The sequence below is a fragment of the Rhodamnia argentea genome, chromosome 3, assembly GCF_020921035.1.
Source record: "Rhodamnia argentea isolate NSW1041297 chromosome 3, ASM2092103v1, whole genome shotgun sequence".
Lineage (NCBI taxonomy): Eukaryota > Viridiplantae > Streptophyta > Magnoliopsida > Myrtales > Myrtaceae > Rhodamnia > Rhodamnia argentea.
In genome coordinates this window covers 28,682,909-28,710,303 of record NC_063152.1, presented here as the reverse complement: position 1 = coordinate 28,710,303, position 27,395 = coordinate 28,682,909, and the positions used below count along the sequence as shown (strand labels likewise).

The following is a 27,395-nucleotide window of genomic DNA, read 5'->3' as shown; positions in this document are numbered from 1 at the left end:
TTTTGTCCATATACATGTCCTAGGGAGTTCAAGAGGAACGGAGGGTAGACGGGCACGGGAATTGACGTTTAGGTGGAGGTAGGCTAGAGAGGGAGAGGGGGAGGTGGGGTCACGGAACTATAGAAGTTACTCCATAGAAACTTTGATGTCTAACTATTTAAGCACCTAACTATCTAAATAATAGAGAGGGAAGGTCTCGATCACTAAGCAAGTGCTGTCGGGACACTACTCGTCGAATTCACGTCATACAAAACAAGCGGAATATACGTGAGTTCGGTTTATACTTGAGGTTAAGTGGAGAGAAATATTTCATTTTAAGTTCCTTAATTTAAAGTGGATGCCTGTCCTCACCCAATTGGGACGATTTGCCAGATTTTGTTGAAGGGGAACCCTTTCTTTAGATGAAAAAAATCAGACCCAGAGAAATATACATATATATATATATATATATATATATATATATATATATATATATATATATAATGAAATGAAAGGCAAATCGTAATGGCACCGCTTGCTTGTTGGGACTCTCAAGGACATTGTCAACGGGGTTGCTGTCCATGGATTGACCAATGAGGTCCGACCTTGTTCCGGGTGCCCGCAAGACTGGACCCTCGTGGTCCATTCCAAATCACGTGGGAAGAACGTGTTCGCAGGTACAGGAGCGTGGTGCGGGGCCCGTAGGCCCATCAAGGACTCCGAGGCTGCTGATTGAACATCATCGGAGACATTATTGCTCCCATTTCGCTTTCTTGATGTGCCGGACTTGTTCGGGCTTCCGTCCTTATTGTCAATTAGCTCGTCCAATACCGGAGTTCGATGTGACCTAGCGAGCTGGGATTATTCGCTGGATCGATTTCATCTATGAACCCATCGGGTCGTCCACCTGGGCGGATCTCATCTCTCCGATTCGAAATGGTGGGAAAGCCCCGAATTTTTTCCTATTTTATCGGTTTGACGAAAATACTAATTGTATTTTGAAAAGCTACGCGTGACGATCTGAGTGATCGAATGCATTTAATATAAGTTATGCTAGCGAGTTAGGGTATCGGCTGAGTCCCCACGAGATTCCTAGAAACCCGCCAAGAGGACTTAAAAAAAAAAAATCACACTGATAAGGATATTGTTTTGTTAACTGTATTATTATCTATTGCAACTAACCCTTTGTTTTTTTTCCACTTCCCGAAGTTCCCTTTCAAACCGGAAGAGCATGGAACGCCGAGGAACACACGATCCGAACCCCAAAGTCGTTGCTGATGCTTGTCGTTCCTTATTGGCCTCCCTCTCCCTTCTGGGGATGTGTGATTCCATCATAATTTTAGGGGGCGACAGTAATTGTCCATGACTACGCCACGAGGGGGAATAGGTTAATTGCCATCACAACCCATCCACTTCCTCCATGGACGGTCCAGATTGGTCCGTGGAGCCGTCTTTGAAAGCAATAATTCCAACTTCACGATCGAATTAAAATAATCCCGGAGAGATCTCGCCCTCTACTGAATGGAGGAAGACTATTCAAATCCTGCGAGCCCCGGTTGACTCCATGGACATGTGCCCACGATTCTCTCTCCCTCCCCCCTCCCCCCCATCCATTTTTTTTTTTTGGTTGTTTCCTCCATTCATGTGGCTTCGATTGGACGCCGTGTTGCGCATCTCTTTGGGGAAGGAAATTCCTCGAGCCCAGTGGGGACACTTGGCAAATTAGAAGAAAGGGTATGGTTAGAATTTTCCACGCTTGGCTGATATAATAACGAATGAAAATGATAACAGTAATTTCGTATGATATTTCTTCTTCCATTCGAGAGACTTAACGAGTTGCTTGCTTCCTGCTGACCTGCGAGCTGGTCGTCCAATGGAAGAGGAGAGCTCCCATGGATGTTGTGGAACCAAAACTTGGAGACCCCTGAAGACATGGGCTTCAGCCACTGTTTTCATTCTCTTCACAGTCGTTCTTCTCTCCGGCGTCTTCCTCTCCTGGATAGATATTGTGAGTCTCTTCATCTCGCGCCTCCCCTTTTGGTTTGTCTGCAGCTTGTTTTCCCGCTTTTGCCGATAAACGAACAGCACGAACTTTTCCGAACCATCATCCAATCATGAAACGAAAAGGGGGGGGTGTGAAAGAATGGTAGCTTCTCAGAAGGAAAGATTTGACTTTTTTCTTGTTCTGTGGTGTCACTGAAATTGTTGCAGACCACGAGGTTTTCTGAGTTCAGGTTGCTCTGTTATAAGTTGTATTTTTATCCCTGTTTGTTATCGTGTGAAAGGAAGGAATCTGCAGAATGCTAGAGCGAATGGAACTGTTTTTAGAAAGTAACTAGAAACAGGGGAGCTTTGCCCGTTTCATTATGGCTTGACTTCCGCATTCTAATTCTAGTAATCTACTCTGTTTCTTGTTCTTCTGCATAGCTTTCCCCTCAAATAACAATTAAGATAGAATTACTTTGTCCTTAACCATCTTCTTTTTCGGATATCTCATCATTTGTCTTCATTCTGTCAGCCATAGAGATGCTAATGTTACGCAGATTCTGAGATTCGTTTTCATGGCTTTGTAAATCTCACATATCAGCTAACCTCATACCCATGAATTGACCTTGGTATTCTTTTTCTTATTGTTTTTTGGTGGTTTGTAGCCTACTTTTACTTTTCCAGGTGCTTCAATTTTCAAACCTACCGCCAACGAGAGGTCTGCCCAACCGTCTCCGAAAACCGAGTCTCCAAAAACCGAGTCTCTGAAAACCGAGTTCCCGCTCAAGTGCAATGCAACCGTGAAGCGAACGTGCCCCTTGGATTATCCCTTGAAACACGAGACCAAAAACTTATACGCCGAGGTATGTCCCGAGTACTTCCGGTGGATCCATGAGGATCTCCGGCCTTGGAAGGCCGCGGGAATCACGAGGGAGATGCTGGAGAGCATTAAGAGTACCGCGCATTTTAGGATAGTGGTTCACAAGGGGAAAGTCTACCTGGACAAGTTCAGGCCTGCATACCAAACGAGAGAAGAGTTCACATTCTGGGGGATCGTGCAGCTGCTGAGGATGTATCCCGGCAAGTTGCCAGATTTGGAGCTGATGTTCCAGTGCGAAGACCGACCGGCAATCAAGAAGCAAGATTACCAGGGCTCGAAAGCCACCAAGATTCCGCCACTGTTTCATTACTGTGGACACCATACCGCGTTCGACATTCCGTTCCCTGATTGGTCCTTCTGGGGCTGGTAATTACTCACTCCTTTTGCGCTGCAGCTTCTTTAATCTGTTCATCATAGGGCTGAGAAATGAGAGCATTTTGTACCTGCTAAACCGTCGGCTGTTCGAGCTAAGTTTAGCCCGTGTCTTAGCAGATTCGGTGGGATGAGAGCAGCATAATAAACTCTAAATGCACAATTTTACTAAATGCATAGAACTCACCACACCAATTTGGCTCATTCTCAGTTGTTTAGCCGACGATGATCGGGTCGCTATCTAGTTCCGGAGGATATTTGCAAAAGCAGTTCCACTGAGCAACCTTTTTTGCATCTTTTAATACTGTCTCTTTTGGAAAAGCATCATGTCCAAAGTGGGAAGTGTCTCATACAAGCACGTTTTTATGTGGTAGGCCTGAAGTGAACATAAAGCCGTGGGAAAGAACATTATCAGCCATAAAAGAGAAGGCAGCGATGATGCCATGGAAGGATAGAGAGCCCTATGCTTATTGGAAAGGCAACCCTACTACTTCTCCAAGCAGGGCTGATCTCCTCAAGTGCAACGACACCGAAAAGATCGATTGGAAAGCTCGCTTGTATGACCAGGTAAAAATGGAAAAAGAGAAGCACTTTGCGAACTCTTGAAATCGTTAACGAGGCTCGAACTTGTTACCGATCTTTATTTGATTCGGTCGGTGCTACCTATTGTCACTTTGATCAGATAGTGAAGTTACGACGCCAAAATGTGAGACCTGATGTGCTTGCGATTTCCTTTTTTCAGGATTGGGGTCGCGAAATGGCAGAAGGATTCAAGCATTCGAATCTAGAAGATCAGTGCACTCATAGGTAAGCCAGTAACTATTCCCCGTTGTAACGAATCCTCTCCTGCTGCTCTTTTCGTGAACGAGTAGCTGGTATTCCAGATCGCGTTGCGGGTGCATAGTCATAAACTGAATTTTGCTTGCAGGTATAATATCTACATTGAAGGAATCGCTTGGTCGGTTAGTCAGAAGTACGTTCTGGCATGCGACGCCATGACTTTGCTGATAAAGCCGGAGTACTATGATATCTTCTCAAGAGGACTGATCCCCATGGAGCATTACTGGCCTATCAGGCCTCACAATAAGTGCAGAGACATCAAGCTCGCCGTGGAATGGGGAAACAAACACCCTACGCAGGCGCAGAGCATCGGAGAGAAGGGGACCAGATTCGTCGCTGAGAGCGTGAGAATGAAGTACGTGTACGACTACATGTTCCACTTGCTCAGCGAATACGCGAGGCTTCTGAAGTTCGAGACGAAGGTGCCCCCGGGGGCGGTTGAGCTGTGCTCGGAAATGATGGCGTGCCCTTTCGACGGCTCAATCAGGAAGTTTATGGAGGAGTCCATGGAGATGTCCCCCGGTGACTCGCTTCCATGCTCTTTGCCGCCTCCTTACGAGCCTCACGAACTCAAAGCCTTCCTGAAGGGGAAAGAGGAGGTGACTAGACGGGTGGAGACGTGGGAGGCTCGACACTGGAAGAATTTCAAGAAACGCTCATCCTCTTGGTGGTCTCGGATCTTCCATCATTAGACACAAGGTTGGACAAGTTAGTTTCAGAATCACTCTACTTACATACCTAGAACGATCAAGCCACTACACTTCTTGTTTGGTTAGCCTATGCATGACTGCAGAAGCAGGTGAATGGGGCTGCCATTTTGTGAATATTTCTTGCAAGTACAGAGTCATTTTCTCCAATTAGATCTCGAGGCCACGCTCGAGAAATTCTTACTCTTCGCGGTAGGGTTACTCTCTAAAGTTCCCATAAAGGGTTACATTCATCTCTCACTGAATTCGAAAGCTTTCGTATCTTATCTTATTTTAGTTTAAGATCCGGAAAAATATTTGCGTGAATGGACAATCCGCCATCTACCACTTTCATCTTTCGCGATTTTCCTAGTAAAGATACAGGAATTATGGTCGATCAAAAGCAGAGGTGGGTATAGATGATGGTGGCAATCGTAGCCGATCGCCATTGGATTGTATCAGTCTATCGTTGGTCCACTGGCGAGTCGATCGTAGCATAAAAGTTGGCAAGCAGATTGGTTGCAAAGAGGAAATGGCTTATGGATACAATATCGGTCGGCGGTGATTAAAAATGGCGGGACGGTGCCCTAGGTGTTCCTAGGGGCGGCGCTTGTGACTTACGAGCGGCGGCGGCGGCGGCAGCGATTGCATCTAATGCTCTAGCGATATCGACACTTGTACATTTTACCCTAAAGGATGGAAACTATGAAATTCAGGAGTTGACTTTTTGTTGCAATAAAAGCAAATTTATGATCCTACCAATCTCGCCACTAACCTATATAGAGCGAAGTTCATACGCGAGACCATTTTAATTTCTGCTCATTTTTAGATAAAAATCCGCAATCTTGCATCTCAAGAGATACAACTTATCTAGAACCTCATAAGAGCATTCAACCTTTTCAAAATCGCCAAGTTTAATTCGATTCGTGGATTGTGATATATATATTTTTTTGGGACGCAAGGATTAGTTTTGGGAGTAAATGTGGCACGAGGGTACCGATTTGGAAATTTACGCAACATGAAAATTCGTTTGAATAATGCCCAATTTCATCAAAATTAGAAAGGAGGAAAAAAAAAAAAAAAGCACCCCCTCCTTTCTAACATAATTAGGTAAGAAAGCTATAGCGTCAGATTTACTCAGATGGGCCAGTACTTTCTCATTCTCTCTGTGCATAGGAAGACTTTCAATGAATAAACTCATATATATGTTACTTCAAAATAAATGAATAAATAAAAAATAAATTAGGAAGTCAAATTCAGTCACTTAGTTTTCAAGTCTTCACGTCTCCTTTTGTGAGTCGTTCATCGCCAAGAATTTGACTCCCGGTCATGTGATAAACCTTCCTTGAAGGAGAGTTCTTTTTTAGCCACAAAACAAGAGTGGATAAAATTTCATCTGAGCTTGTTCCTGTGATCACAAACTCAAGAGTGCACTCTAAGCATGCAAAAAAAATCAGTACATGTGACTCTGGAGTAGTTTCATCAATCCATCTCCCTCAAAAACATCCGTCGAAAGCGAAAGAGAGAGAGAGAAGAAGAATTTGGTAACCAGATCAATGGAAGATGAAGAAGAAAGGTTCCGAGCGAAGATTGACCCGTGGTCGCACGAGGTTCGACCGCACGGTTCGTCGAGTACCGGCCGTCCGCTGAAGTCGTGGACTTCGGCTGCTGTTTTCGCTTCCTTTGTTGTGATCATCCTTTGCGGGAGCGCCGTCTCTTGGCTGGATATTGTAAGTACCCACTGGCTTTCTGCTCTTTGACAGTAAGGAGTCTGTCCTTGTGGCTTAGAGGTTCTTTCGTTGTGAAGTCGTACGTTATTCAAAGGAAGATCTTGGCTGATCAAGATGACAAATTTGAATGATCAGTGCCCTCTTTCAAAGTCGTCACGTTCTTTTTTCCACCTCGCTTTCCCGGTTCGGTTCGTTCGATTATCTTTGCTTATTTTCTTGTTGAGGAGCACTTCTATGAATGAAGTTAAAGGCTGCAGTACATACATGAGAAAACCAGGGACAGCAAGTTAGACTTCTATGGCCTCGGCGCTTGATTCAGGGAAACTGCAGCGTTCGGACTTGCGAAGAAAGAGAGACTGCTTTTGTCGAATATATTGATCATTGAACCGTCCTGAAATTCGGACTCGTTCGGAAAATAGATTGTGCTTGATCCAGCATTTGGTCATGGAACGCAGATACGACAAGCGCGATTTAATTGTGCTGTCATGCCATGAACCATGATGTATTTGAATTCATACAATCGACTCGAATCCGCCCTGTTGGAAAAACTGAAGATGGAGTCGAGATTCTGCTCAATTGAACCGACTCTTTTTTCTTTTCCAGAATTTTGTTGGGCAGCTCTACTTGTTGTACGGTCCACAGTAGATTTTGATCAGTCAACTGAACTTCAGGAACTTGCTAATCCGATGAAAGATTTGATATATTTCGAACATTACAGGATATCTGGAATTAATATGGCGTTTATGATGCGTTTCAGTATCGGATAAGACCCTCATACAACTAAATCTTGGAAATTTACCTTCTTTCTAATGAACTTACTTTTTTCTGTGTGCGCGCACTCCAGTTCATATTTCCAGGAGTTTCTTTAAGCCAAATGATTCCTGCTAAGAGGGGCCACCGAGAGCTGCCTCAGAAGATGGAATTCCCTCTCAACTGCACCAATTCATCAACCATGCCCCAGACCTGCCCGGCGAACTACCCGAAGAAACACGAGCCCAAGGAATCGTACACCGTGGCATGCCCAGAGTACTTCCGGTGGATCCACGAGGATCTTCGGCCCTGGAAGAGCACGGGGATCACAAGAGAGATGATGGAGAGAACCAAACACATTGCCCACTTCAGACTCGTGATTGCGAATGGCAACGCTTATATAGAACACTACAAGAGGCCCTTCCAGACACGAGATGTGGGCACAATTTGGGGGATTTTGCAGCTCCTGAGGTTGTATCCTGGGAAAGTGCCAGATTTGGAGCTCATGTTCTATTGCAACGATAGGCCGGTGATCATGAAAAGTCACTATCAAGGGCCAAATGCTGCGTTGCCCCCGCCGCTCTTCCACTACTGCCGGGACGAGACATCGCTGGATATATTATTTCCTGATTGGTCATTCTGGGGATGGTAATGATCTTATTCTCCTCTGTGATTAACACAGTGACTCGATATTTTGCGAAAAGATAATCACGCGCGTGTAGTTCTCATCTGTATTTTATAGGCATGAGGTCAATATAAGGACATGGGCAAATACATACCAAGCCATCAAAAAGAAGGCAAAGGAAATCGAATGGAAAGATCGGATGCCATACGCATACTGGAAAGGCAACCCGGATGTGTCGCCAAAGAGGCAAGATCTGATGACGTGCAATGCTACTGATGAGTATGACTGGAATGCTCGTCTATATGTCCAGGTAATTCAACCTTGTTCATCAAGCTAGTCGCTAAGTTGAATGAACTATAGTCCAAATCCTGAGGTGGTGCTGAACTAACTATACTCACATAAGAATATGTAGTTCTTGCAATGGCCATTGGCTTGTAATAGTTTGATTCTGGCATGGTGTCAGTTGAAGAAATGTACTAAAGTTTTCGCTCATCGTCGGATAAGCTCCGTGAACCATTTTATGATCTATCTCGCCAACAATTAGGTAAAGAAAGATTGTAACTGACAGATGGATTCTGTGATTTTTTTTTTTTTTTTATTAGAATTGGGCTGCTGAATCTAGTCATGGATACAAGGAATCGAGATTGGAAGATCAATGCATCCACAGGTAATCAAGCAATGCAACTTCTTATGATTCTCAAGATCCTCTACACATGTTCTGGATTGATTGATCTGATTAACGAGTTCCTCTCCTTCCATTCATCTTCAAGGTACAAGATCTTTGTGGAAGGCCAGGCATGGTCCGTGAGCGACAAATACATTCTGGCATGTGATTCGACGACTCTGATGATAGAGCCGGTTTATCACGATTTCTTCCTAAGAGGGATGATCCCGGTGGAGCATTACTGGCCCATTAGGCTCAACAACAAGTGTAGAGACATCAAGTTTGCAGTAGAATGGGGCAACAATCACATCAAAGAGGTACTAATCTATTTCCAGAGCGATGTGGAGATTCCTGTTCGATATTCAAATGGTCTACTAACTTGAGAAACTACTTACTGTATTACGATTCGAACATTACTGTTACCCCGCTTCTTTTTCCCTTTAGTTTTCTGGGTTGCTAATAACATCTTGGCATTTCATGGCCAAATCAGGCACAAGCCATTGGAGAAAGTGGGAGTAGATTCATGGAGGAGAATCTGAAGATGAAATACGTGTACGACTACATGCTTCACCTACTTGTCGAGTACGCAAAGCTCCTCAAATTCAAGCCCGAGGTGCCGGCGGGAGCGACCAAGTACTGCGCCGAGGGGATGGCGTGCCCGGTTAGCGGTCTGTTTAGGACAAACATGGAGGACTCCATGGTAAAGTCCCCCAGCGATTCACTGCCTTGCACGCTGCCACCTCCTTATGACCCAAGGGAGCTTCAAGACTTCATGGAGAGGAAAAGGAACAACACTAGGCTACTGGAGATGTGGGAGGCTGAGTATTGGAACAATCTTAACAAGAAACATTGAAATGCCGCTTTCGCTCATGCATTCTTCTTCTTCCTCTTCTTCTTGGGCTCTTACCAGAATGTGGTTACATTACCAAGTGGAAGAGAGCAATTTACTAACTTTATTGGCCAAATTAGAAATACTTGTTACGTAGCATTGTGTCACAAGTTGAAGGAACGAGTAACTACGGGTGACTGATGAACATCATCAGTGAAGTAGAAAAAGAGAGATTTGCATCTCCACGTCTCCCTCTGTATCAGGATTCCGCATTGAAAGTGGCAACTTGTGAAATGTTTCTTCAGGTGGGAACAAAGTTGACTAGGAATTACTTAATCGCTTCTCTTTAAAATTCACTTAACACCACAAAAAAGTAAGTAATGTATTAAAACTGAAGAACCTCAACTCTTGGGAAAAAGCAAATCGAGGAATGGAATTCCTCTTGCCACAACATCTAAAAGTCGACCAGCCTTGGAGGTATATTCATGTTCAGTGGTCTTGCGCATCTCTCACTCCTATAAGAGTGCTCAGAGGTCATCACTCGGTTGGAGCAACAACCTTGACCCTCATTAGGTCCAGATTTGTTGGTAACCCTAACTTTGATTCTAATACATGAGTGATTTTGGGCACCTCTCATCCCAAAAACTAGATCAAAGAGTGAGGTTTTTCCTCACATTTAGGGCATGTTTGGTAACGTTTCTGTTTCTCTATTTCCTATTCTTTTATTCCTAAAAAAAAAAAAGAACAAAAATCTATTTGTGTATGTCAATTCATTTTTCTGTTCTCTAGAACAAGTCAGTGGTTAGAGAATAGAATTGGAACAAATATAAGAAGTAAAACAAATTTACTTTTTTATTCCTAGGAACAAAAAAAGAAACAATATCATTTTAGAGAAATAAGCTTAGTGTAACCCGACCCGACCCGCATATACCTAAGTTGTTGGGTCGAACCGGGCCAATTTTGGTTCGGGTTTTTCTTTTTCTAGACCATTTTTTTTAAAACTTCCTTAGTATACTTGCCATCAAAATAATGTCAAGATAAAATAAAAAATAGTCCATTTAATTTCTTTTTAATTTTTACGATAAGATTTTTCCTTAAGCACCCTTGGATATATTTTATGGAAGACGCATTGAAGAATTCATATGCAACATGAAAGAATTGAGAACAACGGAAGAACACTTAAATTTGTAATTGAATGCTTTGTATCTACATATCTGAATTATGTTTAACACTTGATTTTGATTAAGTCTTGTATTTGTTTATCGGAGGCGGGTGTGGAAGGAGCCGACGAGGAGGGCAGAGTTATGTATTATCAATTTTTAGATTGAATTGTTAAATATTACATGTTGATTCCACCACTATAATCTGTCCTTGGATCCTAGAGGCAAGGATTTAGAGCACTTTAACTTTCGAGAGCCAAACTTCCAGATGCTTAGAACCAAGCAAGCAAGTCTCAAGAGTCCTTTTACTTTGTTTGCTTCTGCTAGGGACAAATTCAGCGAAATAAGAGATTTGGAGTTTTTTCTTAATCAGGCGACACCCAGATTTGAACTGGGGAAAAAGTATTTGCAGTCCCCGCCTTACCGTTCGGCCATGCTGCAAAAAAAAAAAAAAAGATGTTTGATACCCTACAAAATAGCTGAAAAGAGCGCAGTACAACGGAGAGTCGTATGCTGCGGAAAAGGAACAGATCCAGTGAAGATGGGGTGGGGCTTGGCTTGTACCAAAAGCCCATTGCAAGCTCCTCACTCGGTTCGCTGAAATTGTCAAGAAATACGGCATCATGCTTTTCCAGGAAAAAATGATCATAGCCCAAAAGGAAATAGAATTTCTTGGCATGCACCTCAAAGAAGGAACTTATTACTCAAGACCTCATGTTGTAGAAGACTTGCAAAAATTCCCAGATAGTGATCTCATAGTCAATCAAGTGCAAGCCTTCCTAGGAATTGTCAATTATCTAAGAGACTTTGTGCCCAAAGTTTTGAAGGTATTGCATCCTCTCCAAAAAATGTTAAAGAAGAAAGCATCACCTTAAGGACCAAAGCAAACGAAAGTAGTCGGATATCTCAAAGAAATCCTTGAGAATCTACCTCCTCTGCAAATTCCGTCCACAGGCAAAAGAATTTTGCAGGCCGATGCTAGTAACAAATACTAGGCAGCAATCCTTCTGGAAGAACTTGATGGTAAGCGAAAAATTTGTGCTTACAAAAGTGGTCGATTCAGCAATGCAGAAATGCATTATCATTCCACTTTTAAAGAAATCTTAGCAGTAAAAAATGGCGTCAAAAAATTCGAATTCCATCTCATTGGTCACCATTTTCTTGTGGAAATGGACATGTCCTCCTTCCCTCAAATGTTAAAGTTCAAACAAAAGCAAATTCCTCACCCTTAGCTTTTGAGATGGTCCGAATGGTTTTCAAAATACTCCTTCGATGCCAAACACATTTCGGGAAAGAAAAATGTTCTTGCAGACTTTTTCTCCAAGCCTAAAGATCTCACCTCCTCTATTAACATGTACATTTGAAAACAGGTCTCAAACAGTACTTTTCGTACAGTCAATATAAGAGAACATCAATGGCCCTCACACCAATACCCTCGTGATGTCCCCGGTCCGATCCAGCATAATTATTTCTCTGCGAACCTTCATCATCAGCTTTGGCATTATCATTACCACATTTTTCTAGATCATGGTGGCTTGATGTTGAAACCCGGATTGAATTATGAATATCCCTTCATTCGACCTCTCCGTTGGTCTCCACATGAAGCATTTCCGGAAGAACTCAAATGGATGTTTTGGTATATGTTTAATCTGTATCATGTTGCTATCGAATTTCCAACATATAAAATCATTAAGGTTTTATCCCAAGCCCTTTTTAGAGATTACGAAACTCATGACCAGAGATACTTGATGGACATCCTCACATGGTTCCAGCCACTTCAAGCATGGAACAATCTGTTCAAAATGCAACGTAGAGTTGGAAGACCAGAACTAGAAAGACACACAATGGTAATTTTCAACAGCCGTTGGTCTTTTACAGGACCTACAGGAGACAGACGAACAGATGCAGCTCAAGTTAACACTACGACTTTCAAACCAGACCTCCCCGAGCAGAAAACCCAAATTCATCAGACTTTTCCAAGGACAATCACAGAACTTCCTTATGAATATAAGGAACTTCAAAGGATTTTATGCCGGTCAAACAAAGTAATTCCCCCAGAAGTATGGCCATGCTCAACCAGTTGTTCATGGGATAGACCCGATACACATCCCAACACCTTTCAAGCCCTTGAAGAATTCCGGAGGAACCAACCAGACTCCTTTATGAATGTGGATTTGCAAGATTCGCAAGATCCATGGGGTGGACCATTATCACAAGACCCATATGACCTACCACGGCCAGTCATGCCTAGCTCAGATATCCCATCCAGTTCAAGAGACATCTCATCCAGCACCAATGGTATTCCCCATGACCCGTAAGCCGGCGGACTAATATTAGAATATGAAGAAGCTTAATTATTGAGAGCATTCAAGCAATAGAAAGATGGCCCAGACAGCTCGGACAATGAGATGCGAATTATTATCTCTCGTGATAATAAGCCGTGTCAACTTCCTCACCCCGTTGAAAAAGTGTGTTGAAATAATTGACCATCCGTGGTCAAAGTGGTTGAAATAGTTGTTAATTATTGTCATAGTTGACAATAATCGTCAATAGTTGTTAAAAATGTTTGCCAGAGTTGTTGTTTGTCATTATCGTGATTACAACCACTCGTTTATGTCGATGGATCTCAATTATTGAGAATCCAAAGTGTTTGTCTTATTGTCATGTAAAATCGCCTATAAAAGGCCCCCTTATGTAATATGTTGGACAGAGTTAGCTTGTTCAAAGCTTGCCTGCAAAAATATCGGAGTGATTTTCCAAAACCCATGAAACACTAAATCTCCTCCTTCTTCTCTTCAAGCAGTATCTCAAGAGTCAGATTCTTTTTGTTAATTTAGCGGTACGATTTAGTTTAGTATGCTCTCCACTTGCCACTTTGATGCATTCTTCCCACACTTGCATGATTACACCGACCAACCGGAGGTCGAAAATCACCTGGATCCTCCCCCCAAGAATGCATCTGTGGAACCCGTGGATCAGAAATATCTGATGCGTTAAGGGTTGAGCTTGAAGGATGAATTTAGAAGCTAAAAGGCGGATCTCTCAGAGTCGCCCGCAAATAGGCCATATGGGATTAGCATACTTGCTTCTAGATTTAGACTTGTCTCCGCTTCCTTTGATTGTATCAGAGCAACCGGCCCAAAAGGGAAAGGACCTTTCCCTATGGGGGTAGGAAAATTATGATCGGGATAGCGGACCGAAGGCTATGGAACTTGGGTGTGGGTCTTTTGTCGAAATTGATCATGGTACTTTTTTAGAATTCTTGGAAATGCAGGTGAGAAAGGAAGAAGAAAAAGTGCAAAATAAAAATAAAAATAAAAAACCCGACCTAAACCATCAAACTATCCGAAATTATTTACTCATTAGTCGCCCTAACCCAACTCAAACAAACAAAACAAAAACCCTAAAAATTTTAGTTTGGGTCAGGCCGGCTCCAATATTTTTGACCCATACTAACAATTAATTTGGATTTTCTAAGGTCATCTTAGAATATCTTGATCAATTAAGTCTTTACAAAAGTCCAATTTTATTCAAAACATGAATAGTTAAGTTTGCACTAACATTTTTATAATTAAATAAAAAAATTGGGAATAAAAACTTTTAGGGTTGTACCAAATGCAATTTTGTCCTTTTCTATTTCAAGAATGCAAATTTTGTACAGTTGCAAAACTCATTCTTCTGCTCAGAAATTATCCATGGAATAGAAATAGAAAATATTATATCTAAACAGAAATTGATCCCAGGAATATAAATGGGGGCTTTGAGCTTTGATTGTCTTAAAAAAGAGTGGCATAGAATTTTTGTTTTTTGAACTTGAGGATGTGAAGGGGATGGAGAATAGGCCCAAGGGGAAGATGAAATGCATTTAATATAGTGTCTTCCACATTTAACCTATATTGAAAAGTAGTTTCAAGTCATTTTTTTTTACCATGAGTTAAAAATAATAATGCCATTTAACTAGGGTTAATAGTAGATATAAAATTACCAGGATTAAAAATTATGTCATGGATGATATCATCAAGAGTTAGGATTCAATGGATTCAATTATGGGCAGGTGGCAAACAACAACGCAGGAATTAAGCCATTTGTTCAAGCTAAAATAGTGACAAATGGCATGGTTTCATTGAAAAGAATATGAAAATATTAGGTTATTGTGAGTAGACGTTTTACATTATAGTAAAAAAAACAGGGAAATAGGTACTCATTCGAAATGCCGGTGTCGCAACCTAAATTTTTAAAGCTGATGGATTACTAAACTAGTTATTTAATTAACTTAGCTAGGACTCTCCTATGTCCTACCAAATTTCAACTTAAGGTTATACTTTGTAAATGTGAATTATTTAGCCTAGGAGTCACCACTAATCCATTTGAGGTAGGTCGATTAAACACGTAAGTAAAATAGTTGGAGAACCAAATTATTTCAATGGACCAGTGATAATGAATTTGAGGACTTGGTTAGTTGGACCTTCTAACACCCTTTTGGTATGATTTCATTTTATGAAAATATTTAATTAGACAGTTTAATTGTTTTTAACCTAAGTCACTAACAAAGATTATCATACGGGTGCGCAATCAATTCAATAAAACACCCATAACTCAATATAAATTACAGGGAGCACGTGCCAAACATTTTTTTTATTTATGATTTTCGCTTTTTAAAGAAAAAAGACTAATCTAAATGCAATGTATGAACTAATTCTAATGCAACAACATGAATTAATGCAAACTAAGCATGCGTGTGAAATTAATTTAATCGACTACATGGCTAATCTAGATAACATTCAATTAAATTAAAGTAATAAACAAATTATGTTATGGTATAATTAAATCGACTAAATGATGTACGAATTAATTAAAGACCTAAATATGCTGTTCAAAATGCAATGTATCCTAACATACAATCTATATGACATAGCATTGATGATTTCTTTTTTCTTTCTTTGTGATTTTCGGAATTAATTATGACCCTAAAATAAACTATGCCTAAAAATAGCTATCTTGCATATCTACTGCAGAAGTCGAGTACGGCTTTAACAAATACTAAAAGACAGACATTGAAGAATTGTAGACTGAACCAACTCCGGTATTTTAAAACAATAAGTGGGTTATCACTATTCCGAAAAATTCAGTATTTCACATTAGAACCAAATACATTGCCATCAAATATCACTCCATAGGAGAAGTGCCAAGTAAGAGAGAGATCGAGCTCAAATATTGCAAAACTGAGGATTGAGTAACAAATATATTTACTAAAGCATTACCGCAAGTCAAATTTGAGACATTGCGAATCACGCTCGAAATCTTACGAAAATTAATCAAGGAGGAGTGTTGAAGTATGGATCAATTTTCTAGAATAGCCAAGACTCCTCCAGAATTAATCCTGTACAAGTCTCTACCATAGTCTAAAGTTTGTGGCCACGAATATGTCCAAGGACAAAAACTACTAGATTATCTCTGACAAGTGCAGAGATATTGTTGCATATATAGAGATTTGTCTGGTGTTTTTCTGGTCTCGTCTTAGGAGCGCCAATCAGGCCGTGGATTGGGTAGCAAAGGCTCATCGGATTGATTCTCATGATAGGTATTGGTTTACTAACCCCCCTCCTTTTTGGTCTTTGCTATACTATGATTTTGGACACTCTTGGAGTTCTGTAATGACCCAGCTGGTCAATAAAAATTCCTATACCTCGTCCCATTGCTGTCACATTTGCCGAGAATCCCCTCATATTTTTACATCCCAAATACAAATGCTAACACCAAAATCTAACACAGTTTAACATCCCGTTAATTAACTTCATTAGTGAGTGCTTAAGCTAATTATGGCTTCAAGAATTAATATAAACGTCTCAAAAATGAAATCTTTTTGCACGTCTTGCTCAAACCAAAGTGAGAGGTTGGTCAGCAATGGAGGAAAGGGAACAACTCTCGTGGCGCAAATTCGAAAGATTATAGTCGAGCATCGACCAAGACAAGGCCTAATCTCATCCACCGTCTTGTTGCTCTTCATTGTTTTCCTTCTCTCAACGGTATCATTAGCCTTTTCTTTCTCACATCTCTCTCAAAATCATATTTTTAGGCTCCGTTTGTTTGTATGATTCGGAAAATATTTAAAAAAAAAAGATTACTTGCATCGCTTAAAAAAAAAATAAACGGGAAAATTTCATTGCCAATGAAAATATTTAGATATAAATTGCTGACAATAATGAAAACATATTTTACTGATTAATTATTTCAAGCGATACAAACCCTTTTTTTTTTTTAAAATATTTTTCAAATCATTTATTTTTCGCCAAACGAAGCCTTATATAATGAATGTTCTTCTTTTCAAATTATCGATATCGTCTACTAAGCATCCCATTAGTGCTTTGTAAACGACTAATTAAAGATCCCGGATGAGTGTGAACTTAAGTTCTCGAAATTATCTGATCAAGAAAGGGGGTGAAGTGCTAGGTTTTACCCATTTTTGTCTCTGGGGTGGTTTTGGAGCACGACTCTTTTGGGTTCTTTTTTTTTTTTAATATTGTTCTTATTTATTATTTTGAGGCTCTTCTCATCGATTTATGTTTAGTAGGTAAATTCTATTGTTCGAAATTGGTAGATTCTTCGACCGAAAAAAAAATGGTAGATTGTTGGTGCTAATGAATATTATTCCCGAACCCTTCAGTTAAGAATAATATGGAAAACAAAATTGAGAAATTTTTGTATATTTCAAACTAGGAAAATGCTACTGTCGGGGACGGTATAATTTCAACTGTAGATCCACATACCATCATCACGTATTTTGCATAAATTATTCATTGAATGAGAGATCGTCTGGTTAGAAATAACTGATAGTATTATCAGATCGTCAGACTAGCACATTCCTTTCAACTATCTAAGGTACTATACATCAATAAAGATATGTGCGATTAAACGGAGATACACCCGCAATATTTCAAGATATACATAAAACCAATAGAATTAGCAAATACCTCTAAAGGAAATTCTTCTAAAGAAATTTCTAATTATCTCTGGCGATAGATTCGGCTTCCAAGGAAATACTTTTTGCCCTTTGATTATATGTTTTGAACCATTAATTAGATCATTAACCCACATGGATTACGTGCCTTTTAATAAAGATATGCGCGATTAAAGGTGAGCATAGTCGGATGAGTGAACTGTTCGAACTGGTCACTCCTTCCTGCATGTGTACATAAAGGTAACACAAAATCAAACCAGAGGAAAAAAAAGGCCTTCTGGTTTTCCGAGTCGTTCACTGGAATTCCCCTTTTGTTCATTGGATTTCAAGAAAGCGAGGGGGATCAACACGTGGGGACGGCTTCCTTCATCGAGAGGAACCGTTGACTTTGATGGAGTGCGTATCGGTCAATTAATCAGCCTCTCGAAATGAGTCTCCAGATTGGCAGATTTAATGCTCTTAAGTACTTCTAGCTTGGTTCCCGACGCCACCCCGAGAGCGAAGCGAGCGAGACTGAGGTGGTCGATCGTCCATGGAAGAGGAGCACTCTGCTGAATGTTTCGGCAGCACCAGGGCTCGCCAACCGGCGAAGAAGACGTGGGGTTCGGCCACCGTTCTGATGTTGTCAATCGTTTTCATTCTCTCTGGGTTCTTCGTCTCCTGGATAGATCTTGTGAGCTTTTATCCTGATCTTGAGCATAATGTCATGGTCATGATGTATCATGTCACCCATTTCCTATCGAAATCTTGTTTTTTTTCCTCTCGTTTTTGTTGGTCTTTGGGAGAGTATATGGTAAACTGAACTTTGGTAATGTTAGTTTGTCAGCATTGTAGCAAAACTTATCTGCAGATTTGATCTCCTGTTCCGAGACTGCGTGGCCGGCCGGCTCATCTGTACTGATTTTCCGTGTTTTGTATTGCAGTCTACTTTGACAGGCGCTTTCATCTTCGGGACTAGGACTGCGGAAAGCCCTGGAAATTCCACTCGATACGTCAGTTACCCGCTCGTCTGCACGAACGACACCACACTGCAGACATGTCCGATGAATTATCCGGCGACTCATCGAACCGAGAGTTTGTACACCGAGGGATGTCCGGAGTACTTCCGGTGGATTCACGAGGATCTTCAGCCCTGGAAGGCTGCGGGGATCACGCGGGAAATGCTGGAGAACAGCAAAGAGAACGCGCAGTTTCGCCTCGTGATACTTAAAGGAAAGGCTTACTTGGAGAAGTACAAGCCCGCATTCCAGACGAGGGACGTGTTCACCATCTGGGGGATTTTGCAGCTCCTGAGGTTGTACCCTGGGAAGGTGCCGGACTTGGAGCTCATGTTCAACTGCGACGACAAGCCGCTGATCCTGAAGCAAGATTACCTGGGCCCAAAAGCAGGGGAGGCCCCGCTGTTGTTCCACTATTGCGGGCACAACACGACCTTCGATGTCCCTTTCCCGGATTGGTCCTTCTGGGGTTGGTAATAGCCTTAAAGATTATCAGTTCACAGTTCTCATCAAGCTCCTTCCAATCTGTCACAAACCCATCATTCACTATTTGCTCCATCGTTTATACTGTGATATTTCTTGAGACAGCATTGAATTTTTCTCTATGCGGCTGTTTTAACTATGGTTAGGCCTGAAGTGAACATAAAGCCATGGGACGACATTTTAGCGGCCATAAAAGGCAAGGCGGAGCTGATCAAATGGAAGGACAGAGAGCCCTACGCTTTCTGGAAAGGCAACTACGGACTGGCCGAGACCAGGGTCGATCTCTTCAGGTGCAACGACCGTTCAAGAACCGATTGGAAAGCTCGAGTGTACGCCCAAGTAATTTCCTATCTGCACATGACTGATTTTGATGGTGTCACATAGTTTCACTATGGTTCCTATGATCGAAATCAGGAGACGAAAGGTCGATACATAATCCTTACATCGGTTATTATTCAGGACTGGAGTCGCGAAGTCGCCGACGGATTCAAGCACTCGAATCTAGAAGACCAGTGCACTCATCGGTGAGTGTTTTAAGGCTTTCAATTTCACTATCTCTGGTTTTGTGCATAACCTGCATTTGCTTGCATCTTGCGAAACAAAACCTGCATTTGCCTTCATCAACCTGAAAAATGGAAAGGTACAAGATCTACATAGAAGGAATCGGCTGGTCGGTGAGTGAGAAGTACATTCTGGCATGCGATTCAACGACCTTGCTGATAAAGCCGGAGTTCTACGATTACTTCATGAGAGGGATGATACCGATGGAGCATTACTGGCCGATTAGGCCTGATAATAAGTGCAGAGATATCAAATTTGCTGTTGAATGGGGAAACAATCACACTGAGGAGGTTAGCAACAGTTCCCATATTTTGCTCTAGGCATTCGTTACGTTCTTTACTCAAAATTTGTTAGAACTCAACGATCAAAACAGGCACGGAGGATCGGCGAGGGCGGGACCAAATTCGTCGAGGAGAGTCTGAAACTGAAGTTTGTGTACGATTACATGTTTCACCTGCTCAGCGAATATGCAAAGCTTCTGAAGTTTGAGGTAAAGGTGCCTCCAGGAGTGGCCGAGCTGTGTTCGGAAGCAATGGCATGCCCGGCCGATGGGCTTATGAGGAAGTTCATGGTCGAGTCGATGGTGAAGTCGCCTAGCGACGTGCTTCCATGCTCGCTGCCGCCTCCTTATGACCCTGTTGAGTTCAAAGCTTTCGTTGACAGAAAAGATAGTGTCACTAGGCAAGTAGAGATGTGGGAGGCTGAATACTGGAAGAATCTTGAGAAGCAGCTCTAAATTTTTGCCTTATTCGATCACTTTATTTTGTTTCGATTATAAATTTATGGTTGATTATCCAATAATTCATCCACTTTTACCTATGATATGGTGAAGGGGGCAATTCTATGTCAGACCTAAGCATCAATTACCCAAAAAGAAATGGAGACACATGTTAGCATTTAAATAGCACCGACAGGCGACACGTGACACAATACGGCACGCTACATCGACACGTCATTTTTAAAAAAATAAAGAATTTCAACAGGCTGTGATACGTTGTATATTAAAAGTACATTCTTATATATACATGATAAATTATTATGTATATATAAACATGTCAGCAGTGAGTTTATTCTTCTTCCGTTAGGGATTTACTATTAGATTTTTTTTGGAGCTGGCTAGGTATTTTAATTTTTGGATGGTGGGATACATATTTTTGATATATTTACATTTCGACTCCCAATTTACGAAAATGCTTAAAATTGACCCATTGCGTGTCGAAATGGCATGTCGAAATATTGGACTCGTGTGTCGCTAACCACGTGTTGGATGTCTGACACCTGCTGGCCACATGTCGGTCAAGTGTCGGAGAGTGCTGGACGTGTGTCGGGATTCAACATGCATCTGACACAACATGAAGGTTCCCAAAGAGTGTTGGTATTTCCTAGGTCAGCACAAACCAATTTATTAGATCATGATTAAAATTGAATTTAACATGGACCGTTTGATCGAATTAAATAGAGAGAACCTGCTACTGATTAAGCCAGTCCTCAAACAATTTTATACGCTGACTAGTTTGGAAATTGTTATGAAAAAAGTTTCTAAGAGATGTCAAAACCGGCCTTTTTATAAGAAGAATAAATAAATAAATGAAAATTTAAGGAAATACGATTTAGGCTCCGTTTGTTTCACGGAAAAATAATTAACTTGAAAAATATTTTCCTCAAAATGATCGCTTGTATCGCTTACAAAATGAATCAACGATTTTTTTTTATCGACTATGAAAGATAATAATAACATTTTTCATTGACTTATTATTTCAAGCGATACAAGCAAATATTAATCAGTTATTTTCGCGAAACAGGCATAACCTTAAAGCATTAAATGTTTAGTTTAACTTAAATTAAATTGATTCACCCTAACAGGATATGGTCTTTTCATGGAACTAAAAGGTGAAAAATTGAGGTTTAAACCATCTTTCGATTTTGCATTGTTATAGAGAGAGAATACTTTTTTTGCTTGGTGCCAAAAGAAGTTAGGCTTATACTTGTTACCACTCTATCATCTGAAGAAAAAAAAAATACAAAAAAGAACCCTCTGATGTTAGAGAAGTTAGGCAAAACTGGCCGAACTTTAGGTTCATTGGGAAGAAAGAAAGTGTTAGACCCAAACCTGGTCCAAACATGGACCACCCTTTGGAATTCAGCGTTCTTCGTTTGATCGTTCATTCAAATCAATGACCACTGATTTGGACTTGAATCAGTCAATAGGGACGAACATTGATGGAAAATACATTCTTCCCTCTCATAATAAGTTCTTTTGGTCCGTGTGATTTGTGCCGTTTTCCAATTGACTGATTCAAAGATCCTGAGAGCCGAATAGACCTCTTTGGAAACTTTACGCGCAATCAAAGCCGAGACTTTGATTTCCTTTTTCGCACCGTCCTGCGTCCTCGGGGCGATGCATCTCGTCTCTGATGGATGAATAGTCACTCCATCTTTGTCCTGAGATCTGGCAAGAAGTTGTACCATGTGGATCTGTTTCATCATCGCTCTCTCTTGCATGAAAGGACTTGCACAAACTACACTCCTTGTGCTCCTTCATGGGGCAAAAAGAGGGTGACTAGAAAGTCAACCACTTCTATTTAAGTGTTGCTGAGCAAACGACCTTAAAAAATGGCTTTTTTTCTTGGCATTAACCCCAAAAATTGATGAGAAAAGACTTTGAGAAGTCTGCAGGTCTACTTCTCCATGTGCAGAACCCAAAAAATGTCTTCCTCCTGTGCAGTGGTTTTCAAGAAAAGTGTCACCAAACATGTGCTGGAGCTTCCTTAATGGAGAGGCATTGACTCTGATTGAGATGCGTAAACATGTTGAATTCTGATAGGCTAACTTTTCTTTCGCGCTAATTAAGTCGAATTAGAACTCTAAAGCACCGAGCTAATTTCCAGGAAGAGAATGAAACAGTAGATTCCAAGCAAGGCAGTATTACTAGGGGATTTCGCTTTGACATGGGCTAATCATGTGGCTTCAAGACGAATTCTAATTTAATACCGGATCTCCCTCAATTCAAGCGGGGTCAAATTAGTAGAAATCTGCGAATACTGACAAATGTTTAAGTAGGAATGTCACATTTTTTGGTTCAATGGGCGTGAAGTGAAGTTGGCGGATCGAGTGAGGCGTTAGCTAAAGATCAAATGGAGGAGGAGAAGTTCCACGGTTTGCCATCGTCCAAAAGGAGTCCTCGGTTGCTGAAGGTGTCGGCTTCAGCTGCCGTTTTCGTCTTGTTCTTGATCATAGTTCTCAGCGGCTGCATCATCTCAGGGCTAGATATTGTAAGTTCGGCGCCACTTACCTTCTTTCACGTATTCCATTGTCCATTCTCTCGCATTGAGCTCATGTTATTCACTGAATTTCCTGACATCAAGCAGATTTGAAAGAAATGATGATTGCCTTGCATTAAGTTAACTCATAGCCAGTAAACTGTGAAGTAAAATCTAAGGTGCCAATTAGCTAATTTTAGATGCTTCATCTGTTTGTCTTCGCTAGCAGATCCAGATCGGCTTGCAAACTTCTTAATCCAACAAAATTTTTCACTCTGCTATTACATACTGAAATTACAACAAGAACTTAGATGTGGAATTAACATTCCTATGCGCCTAGTCTAAAATTTGCATCTTCGTCTCGGTTCCTTGTGCATGGCAGTTTATTTTTCCAGGTGGGTCATTGAGGGAAGTATTTGATGTCAGTAAAAGGCCAGAAGATCTGTCGCCGTCGTCCCAAAAGATCGAGTATCCTCTCAACTGTACCAACACAACCAAGCCCCAAACTTGCCCAACAGATTACCCGACGATGTTCCGACCCACGGACTTGCATGCCACGGAGTGTCCAGAGTACTTCCGGTGGATCCACGAGGATCTCCGGGCCTGGAAAAGCACGGGAATCACGAGGGAAATGGTGGAGAGGACAAAAGACTTTGCGCACTACAGGCTGGTGATTCTCAAGGGGAGGGTGTATGTGGAGCACTTTAGGAAGCCCTTCCAAACAAGAGATGTGGGAACAATATGGGGGATTGTGCAGCTCCTGAGGTTGTATCCGGGAAAAATACCGGATCTTGAGTTGATGTTTTATTGCAATGACCAGCCGGTGATCATGAAGAGCGACTATCAGCGGAAAAATGCCTCGTCACCTCCCCCGCTGTTCCGCTTCTGTGGAAATCAGTCGGCCTTTGACATCACCTTTCCTGATTGGTCATTCTGGGGATGGTAATGCCTTACACTGTCTATCTAGTTATGAATTGATCCATAGGTTGTTTTGAATATATTTTGGAAGACCAACTTGCTTTAGGAATATTAGTCAAGAATTTGCAGTCTCTGTTCGTTTCATTTTCTCTGTTATAGGGCTGAGATCAACATAGGGCCATGGGAAAATACTGTGAGAGCCATTAGACAGAACTCCAAGAGAATCGAGTGGAACAACAAAGTACCTTACGCTTACTGGAAAGGGAACACGGGTGTCGCAGCCACTAGGCGAGACCTGATGAAGTGCAATGCAAGCAGTGGACAGGACTGGAAAGCTCATCTCTATCACCAGGTAAATTCATTTCAGTCGGTCCTATAGCGGCCACTAGGCATTGTGTATCCTCGTTTTAGAAGGTTACAAAGAAGTATACAGTGATGATTGAGAATGTGAAAATGACAATCTGGTTCACAAACAGCAATGGTCTGATGAAATTCGTCGAGGATTCAAGCAATCAAAGTTAGAAGACCAATGCACCCACAGGTAAACGAATGGACCCTTTTGAGTTGTTTCCTTCCTCCTTCCCCACAGATTGACCGACTGATTGACCTTGCTGCTTTGACAAAATTCGTGTTGGAGGTACAAAATTTACGTGGAAGGAGAGGCTTGGTCGGTGAGCGAGAAGTACATTATGGCATGCAACTCGATGACCTTGATGGTAAAGCCCGAGTTCCTCGATTTCTTCACAAGAGGGATGATTCCTTTGGAGCACTACTGGCCCATTAGGCCAGACAACAAGTGCAGAGATATCAAGTTTGCAGTTGAATGGGGCAACAATCACCCTCTCGAGGTAAGGAGTTCATTGTTTTTCTCTCTCTGATTTTTGTTCTTTTTTCTCAGCAAATGGTATTGGTTGCATGATTAAACAGGCAGAGGTTATTGGGGAGGGTGGAAGCAAATTCATGGAGGAGGGACTAAAGATGAAGAATGTGTATGATTACATGTTTCACCTTCTCACCGGATATGGCAAACTCCTCACATACAAGCCAGAGATACCTCCAGGAGCGATTGAATACTGTACAGAGACGATGGCATGCCCTGCTAAAGGGTTATTTAGAAAGAATATGCTCGAATCGATGGTGAAGTCCCCTAGTGATTTGCCTCCGTGCACGCTGCCACCACCTTATGAGGCAGGAGAACTTCAAGCCTTTCTCGGGAGGAAAGAGAGCGTCTCAAGACAAGTGGAGCGGTGGGAAGCCGAATACTGGGAGAAAATGAACAAGAACCGGTGAATGCTACATTAACTTTGTTCGCCATTCTCAGGATAATTTTCAGCCGCATTTGTAATTACAATTTTTGTTTCTTCAAACTACATATTCTTATGTTCCAATTTCAAGGCTGCTGGTAAAAGTTTCCTGTGGATCTGACATGGAAGCCAGAGTAACACATAGGTCCCAGTGAATACGAATAAATGTTGATTCTCTACCAGGAGTTTGTCTTGTTTGCTGTCACTTCAATACCCTTAAAGCTAGGCCTATATATATAACACCAAAAGATTGGTCTGGTGAAACTAATAGCATCAGAACACACTACTTAAGAATGATTCCACTAAGTTGAATTGCTCATGTGAGAAAGGTTGATGCAGGTCGTCATACACGCTATGTGTTAAGCCAGAAAGAAGAAAGAAATGACTCGTATGGAAGGGATGAACATGACTAAATGGATGCTAGTTTGCCTTCAGTAGGTAGGCACATGCCTGACTGACCAGCAAAGAAGAAAATGAGCACGCTGCAAAGAAAAATGATGTGGAGGGCCCCATGACCAAAGAGAGTAGGCATCAGAGGTTGTGGACTGATTAGAGCGCTCGTCCTCTTATGATATCGATGCTCATCTCGCTAGCATCAGTTGCTTGCAGCTCGACTTGAATGCCGTCCAATTCTCTCTTGAATCTGTCTTTTGAGCTGGCGTAGAGCATCTTGCTTCTCACCCTCGATGTATCAGGCGACCTAAGACACAAGTTGAATATGATGAAATAATAGATTAAGTTAATCAGGTAGTGTATAGACTCCACAATTTGGACCAGGAATGGATGATTATCATGGACATGATACTAATCCAATTCCATTTTTCCGACAAATAACATGTAATTCTAGAGAGTGGTTTTATTCATGCAGTTGCTGTCGGTGTCTGGAAAGATTATGTCCCTAATTAAGTTTCAATCATTCATGGGGTAAAATGACAAATATTGTTCTCACCATGCAATGAAGAAAATCTTGCTTTTCTGGCAATTCTCATCAGTCGTGAAATCGAAGTCAAACACAGCGTATCGGCACTCGTCGGCAGGCAAACTGGCGCAGAAATCGTCATAGGTTTCGTCTGGACCACCGAGTTTCTCTATTGTTACCTGTTGAATCTTCTCTTCGATCTTGAACACGATGAATCTGTAAATCCTCTTTGCTTTTAGCTCCAAGAACTTAAGCTTGCACTCGTCGTCCACTGCCATTCCAGATGACGAATTTGCCTATACATATATTGTTGAACAATCAAACAATCATTGCATGCTAGCGAACATTAAAATGAAATTATCATGCATATATTGAATAGTGAAAGCAGGTTATTTGGTCATCAGACACTATATCAACATTGTCAAAACTTAATTTAAGATACCAAGTGACCCATAAGTCCAAAGAATCTGCAATCTCCAAATAAGATAATTCACGAATGCGGATTGATCTGGTGCATTGCACCAAACATGATTCTGGTTTACACTTTCTCGGATACAAAAAAAAGAAAATGTGCATCATTTTTTGTGCAGACTGATCTTGTTTAAGCCTTGAAAAGCATAAAAAATGTGCACCAAAACTTGCATAATGGAAGAAAATGAAAGAAGGGCTTCTTTATTAGAAGGTGGAGGACAGGGGCAAAGCAGTACCATGTTGATGCCTGCCAATGAGATGATCCTGATGAGGAGTGAGAAGCAGAAAAGTGAAAGATTGAGAGACTGGAAAGCAATGAACAAAGAGACCCCCAGTTATATAAATCTGAACTATTGTGGAGGTCAGTTTGAGAGGGAAAGAGGAGGAAGCCAGGGAGGTGACTGGGAGGGAGTGTTTTAAGGGGAAAAAAACAGGGGTTAATTTTAGGATTCAAATTCTTGGCTCCTGACAGGTGATCATCCTGCTTGAGCTATTTGTCCAATTTAGGAATTAGGAGCTGCCCAATGATGGGTTTTTCCAGTTTTGACCATGTTTTTACGCCATCTGATTCAGCTGCCAAAGGTTGGTTCTCCGGGTATTTCGCCAGTTTGTTTGCTTCTGTCCTGAAAAAGCAAACTAGGAAAGGTAAGGTCCATGAGGTTGGCCCTCGAAAGGCCCTTCCAAGATAACCACGTCTGAATTTCCTGTCAAAATAAATGTACTGTGGTTTTGAATTTAAAAAGAAATTGCTAAAAAAAACTAAGCTGGAATTTCAATATGAGAAAGATTTCAGAACCCCAATTCTTAAGTGAAGAAACGGGAAAAGAATGCTAGGAGTGTCAAAAGTTGTATACAGCACTCATTTTAGTACCAAAAGTTTCCCTTGAATCACTTAAGTGCTAAATTTTTTGAAAAACGATCACCTAAGTGTCAATTCCGATTTGCTTGGTTGAAAATCCAACTTGACATTTTTTTTTATTAATATTTGAAGCTAATGTGACTCGTCGGAGGTCCAATTAACA

At 41.4% G+C, this 27,395-nt stretch overlaps 5 protein-coding genes across 6 annotated transcripts; 4 read left to right on the top strand and 1 right to left on the bottom strand.

Moving 5' to 3' along the window:
* The first annotated feature begins 1,597 nt into the window (after positions 1 to 1,597).
* Positions 1,598 to 5,035, top strand: LOC115743187 (O-glucosyltransferase rumi-like). 2 transcript variants are annotated; one of them, XM_048276303.1, is made up of 6 exons: positions 1,598 to 1,713; positions 1,806 to 1,987; positions 2,631 to 3,211; positions 3,592 to 3,784; positions 3,960 to 4,024; positions 4,146 to 5,035. In XM_048276303.1, exons 2-6 carry the CDS (start codon positions 1,853 to 1,855, stop codon positions 4,747 to 4,749), a joined length of 1,578 nt encoding a protein of 525 aa, XP_048132260.1. In that variant the 5' UTR covers positions 1,598 to 1,713; positions 1,806 to 1,852; the 3' UTR covers positions 4,750 to 5,035. The 2 variants fall into 2 exon arrangements, with proteins under 2 accessions (XP_048132260.1, XP_030533739.1); XM_030677879.2 differs by having other exon boundaries at positions 1,645 to 1,987; positions 2,631 to 2,695; positions 2,726 to 3,211.
* Positions 5,036 to 6,299: 1,264 nt separating this feature from the next.
* LOC115743026 (O-glucosyltransferase rumi homolog) lies at positions 6,300 to 9,433 on the top strand. Its single transcript, XM_030677616.2, has 6 exons — positions 6,300 to 6,473; positions 7,318 to 7,871; positions 7,966 to 8,158; positions 8,451 to 8,515; positions 8,619 to 8,829; positions 9,003 to 9,433. Exons 1-6 carry the CDS (start codon positions 6,300 to 6,302, stop codon positions 9,363 to 9,365), a joined length of 1,560 nt encoding a protein of 519 aa, XP_030533476.2. The 3' UTR covers positions 9,366 to 9,433.
* Positions 9,434 to 17,777: 8,344 nt separating this feature from the next.
* LOC115743025 (O-glucosyltransferase rumi homolog) lies at positions 17,778 to 20,290 on the top strand. Its single transcript, XM_030677614.2, has 6 exons — positions 17,778 to 18,132; positions 18,383 to 18,930; positions 19,087 to 19,279; positions 19,400 to 19,464; positions 19,581 to 19,791; positions 19,875 to 20,290. Exons 1-6 carry the CDS (start codon positions 17,992 to 17,994, stop codon positions 20,235 to 20,237), a joined length of 1,521 nt encoding a protein of 506 aa, XP_030533474.1. The 5' UTR covers positions 17,778 to 17,991; the 3' UTR covers positions 20,238 to 20,290.
* A 1,910-nt stretch (positions 20,291 to 22,200) lies between these two features.
* Positions 22,201 to 25,101, top strand: LOC115743155 (protein O-glucosyltransferase 1-like). Its single transcript, XM_030677813.2, has 6 exons — positions 22,201 to 22,773; positions 23,144 to 23,703; positions 23,839 to 24,031; positions 24,156 to 24,220; positions 24,317 to 24,527; positions 24,607 to 25,101. The coding sequence occupies exons 1-6, from the start codon at positions 22,636 to 22,638 to the stop codon at positions 24,967 to 24,969; spliced, it is 1,530 nt and encodes a 509-aa protein (XP_030533673.1). The 5' UTR covers positions 22,201 to 22,635; the 3' UTR covers positions 24,970 to 25,101.
* On the bottom strand, positions 25,037 to 26,727 carry LOC115743159 (actin-depolymerizing factor). The gene is made up of 3 exons (XM_048276692.1): positions 26,610 to 26,727; positions 25,933 to 26,198; positions 25,037 to 25,683 (listed from the first exon to the last, which is right to left on the bottom strand). Exons 1-3 carry the CDS (start codon positions 26,610 to 26,612, stop codon positions 25,533 to 25,535), a joined length of 420 nt encoding a protein of 139 aa, XP_048132649.1. The 5' UTR covers positions 26,613 to 26,727; the 3' UTR covers positions 25,037 to 25,532.
* Positions 26,728 to 27,395: the final 668 nt, after the last annotated feature.

Coding starts and splice junctions, on each gene's coding strand:
- LOC115743187 (XM_048276303.1), top strand. CDS start 1,853: ATGGAAGAGGAGAGCTCCCATGGATGTTGTGGAACCAAAACTTGGAGA. Junction 1,988..2,630: donor TCCTCTCCTGGATAGATATT/GTGAGTCTCTTC, acceptor GGTGGTTTGTAG/CCTACTTTTACTTTTCCAGG. Junction 4,025..4,145: donor GAAGATCAGTGCACTCATAG/GTAAGCCAGTAA, acceptor TTTTGCTTGCAG/GTATAATATCTACATTGAAG.
- LOC115743026 (XM_030677616.2), top strand. CDS start 6,300: ATGGAAGATGAAGAAGAAAGGTTCCGAGCGAAGATTGACCCGTGGTCG. Junction 8,516..8,618: donor GAAGATCAATGCATCCACAG/GTAATCAAGCAA, acceptor TTCATCTTCAAG/GTACAAGATCTTTGTGGAAG. Junction 8,830..9,002: donor GCAACAATCACATCAAAGAG/GTACTAATCTAT, acceptor TGGCCAAATCAG/GCACAAGCCATTGGAGAAAG.
- LOC115743025 (XM_030677614.2), top strand. CDS start 17,992: ATGGAAGAGGAGCACTCTGCTGAATGTTTCGGCAGCACCAGGGCTCGC. Junction 19,280..19,399: donor AAGCTCGAGTGTACGCCCAA/GTAATTTCCTAT, acceptor GTTATTATTCAG/GACTGGAGTCGCGAAGTCGC. Junction 19,465..19,580: donor GAAGACCAGTGCACTCATCG/GTGAGTGTTTTA, acceptor AAAAATGGAAAG/GTACAAGATCTACATAGAAG.
- LOC115743155 (XM_030677813.2), top strand. CDS start 22,636: ATGGAGGAGGAGAAGTTCCACGGTTTGCCATCGTCCAAAAGGAGTCCT. Junction 22,774..23,143: donor TCATCTCAGGGCTAGATATT/GTAAGTTCGGCG, acceptor TGTGCATGGCAG/TTTATTTTTCCAGGTGGGTC. Junction 24,528..24,606: donor GCAACAATCACCCTCTCGAG/GTAAGGAGTTCA, acceptor ATGATTAAACAG/GCAGAGGTTATTGGGGAGGG.
- LOC115743159 (XM_048276692.1), bottom strand. Junction 25,684..25,932: donor AAGATTTTCTTCATTGCATG/GTGAGAACAATA, acceptor CTTGTGTCTTAG/GTCGCCTGATACATCGAGGG.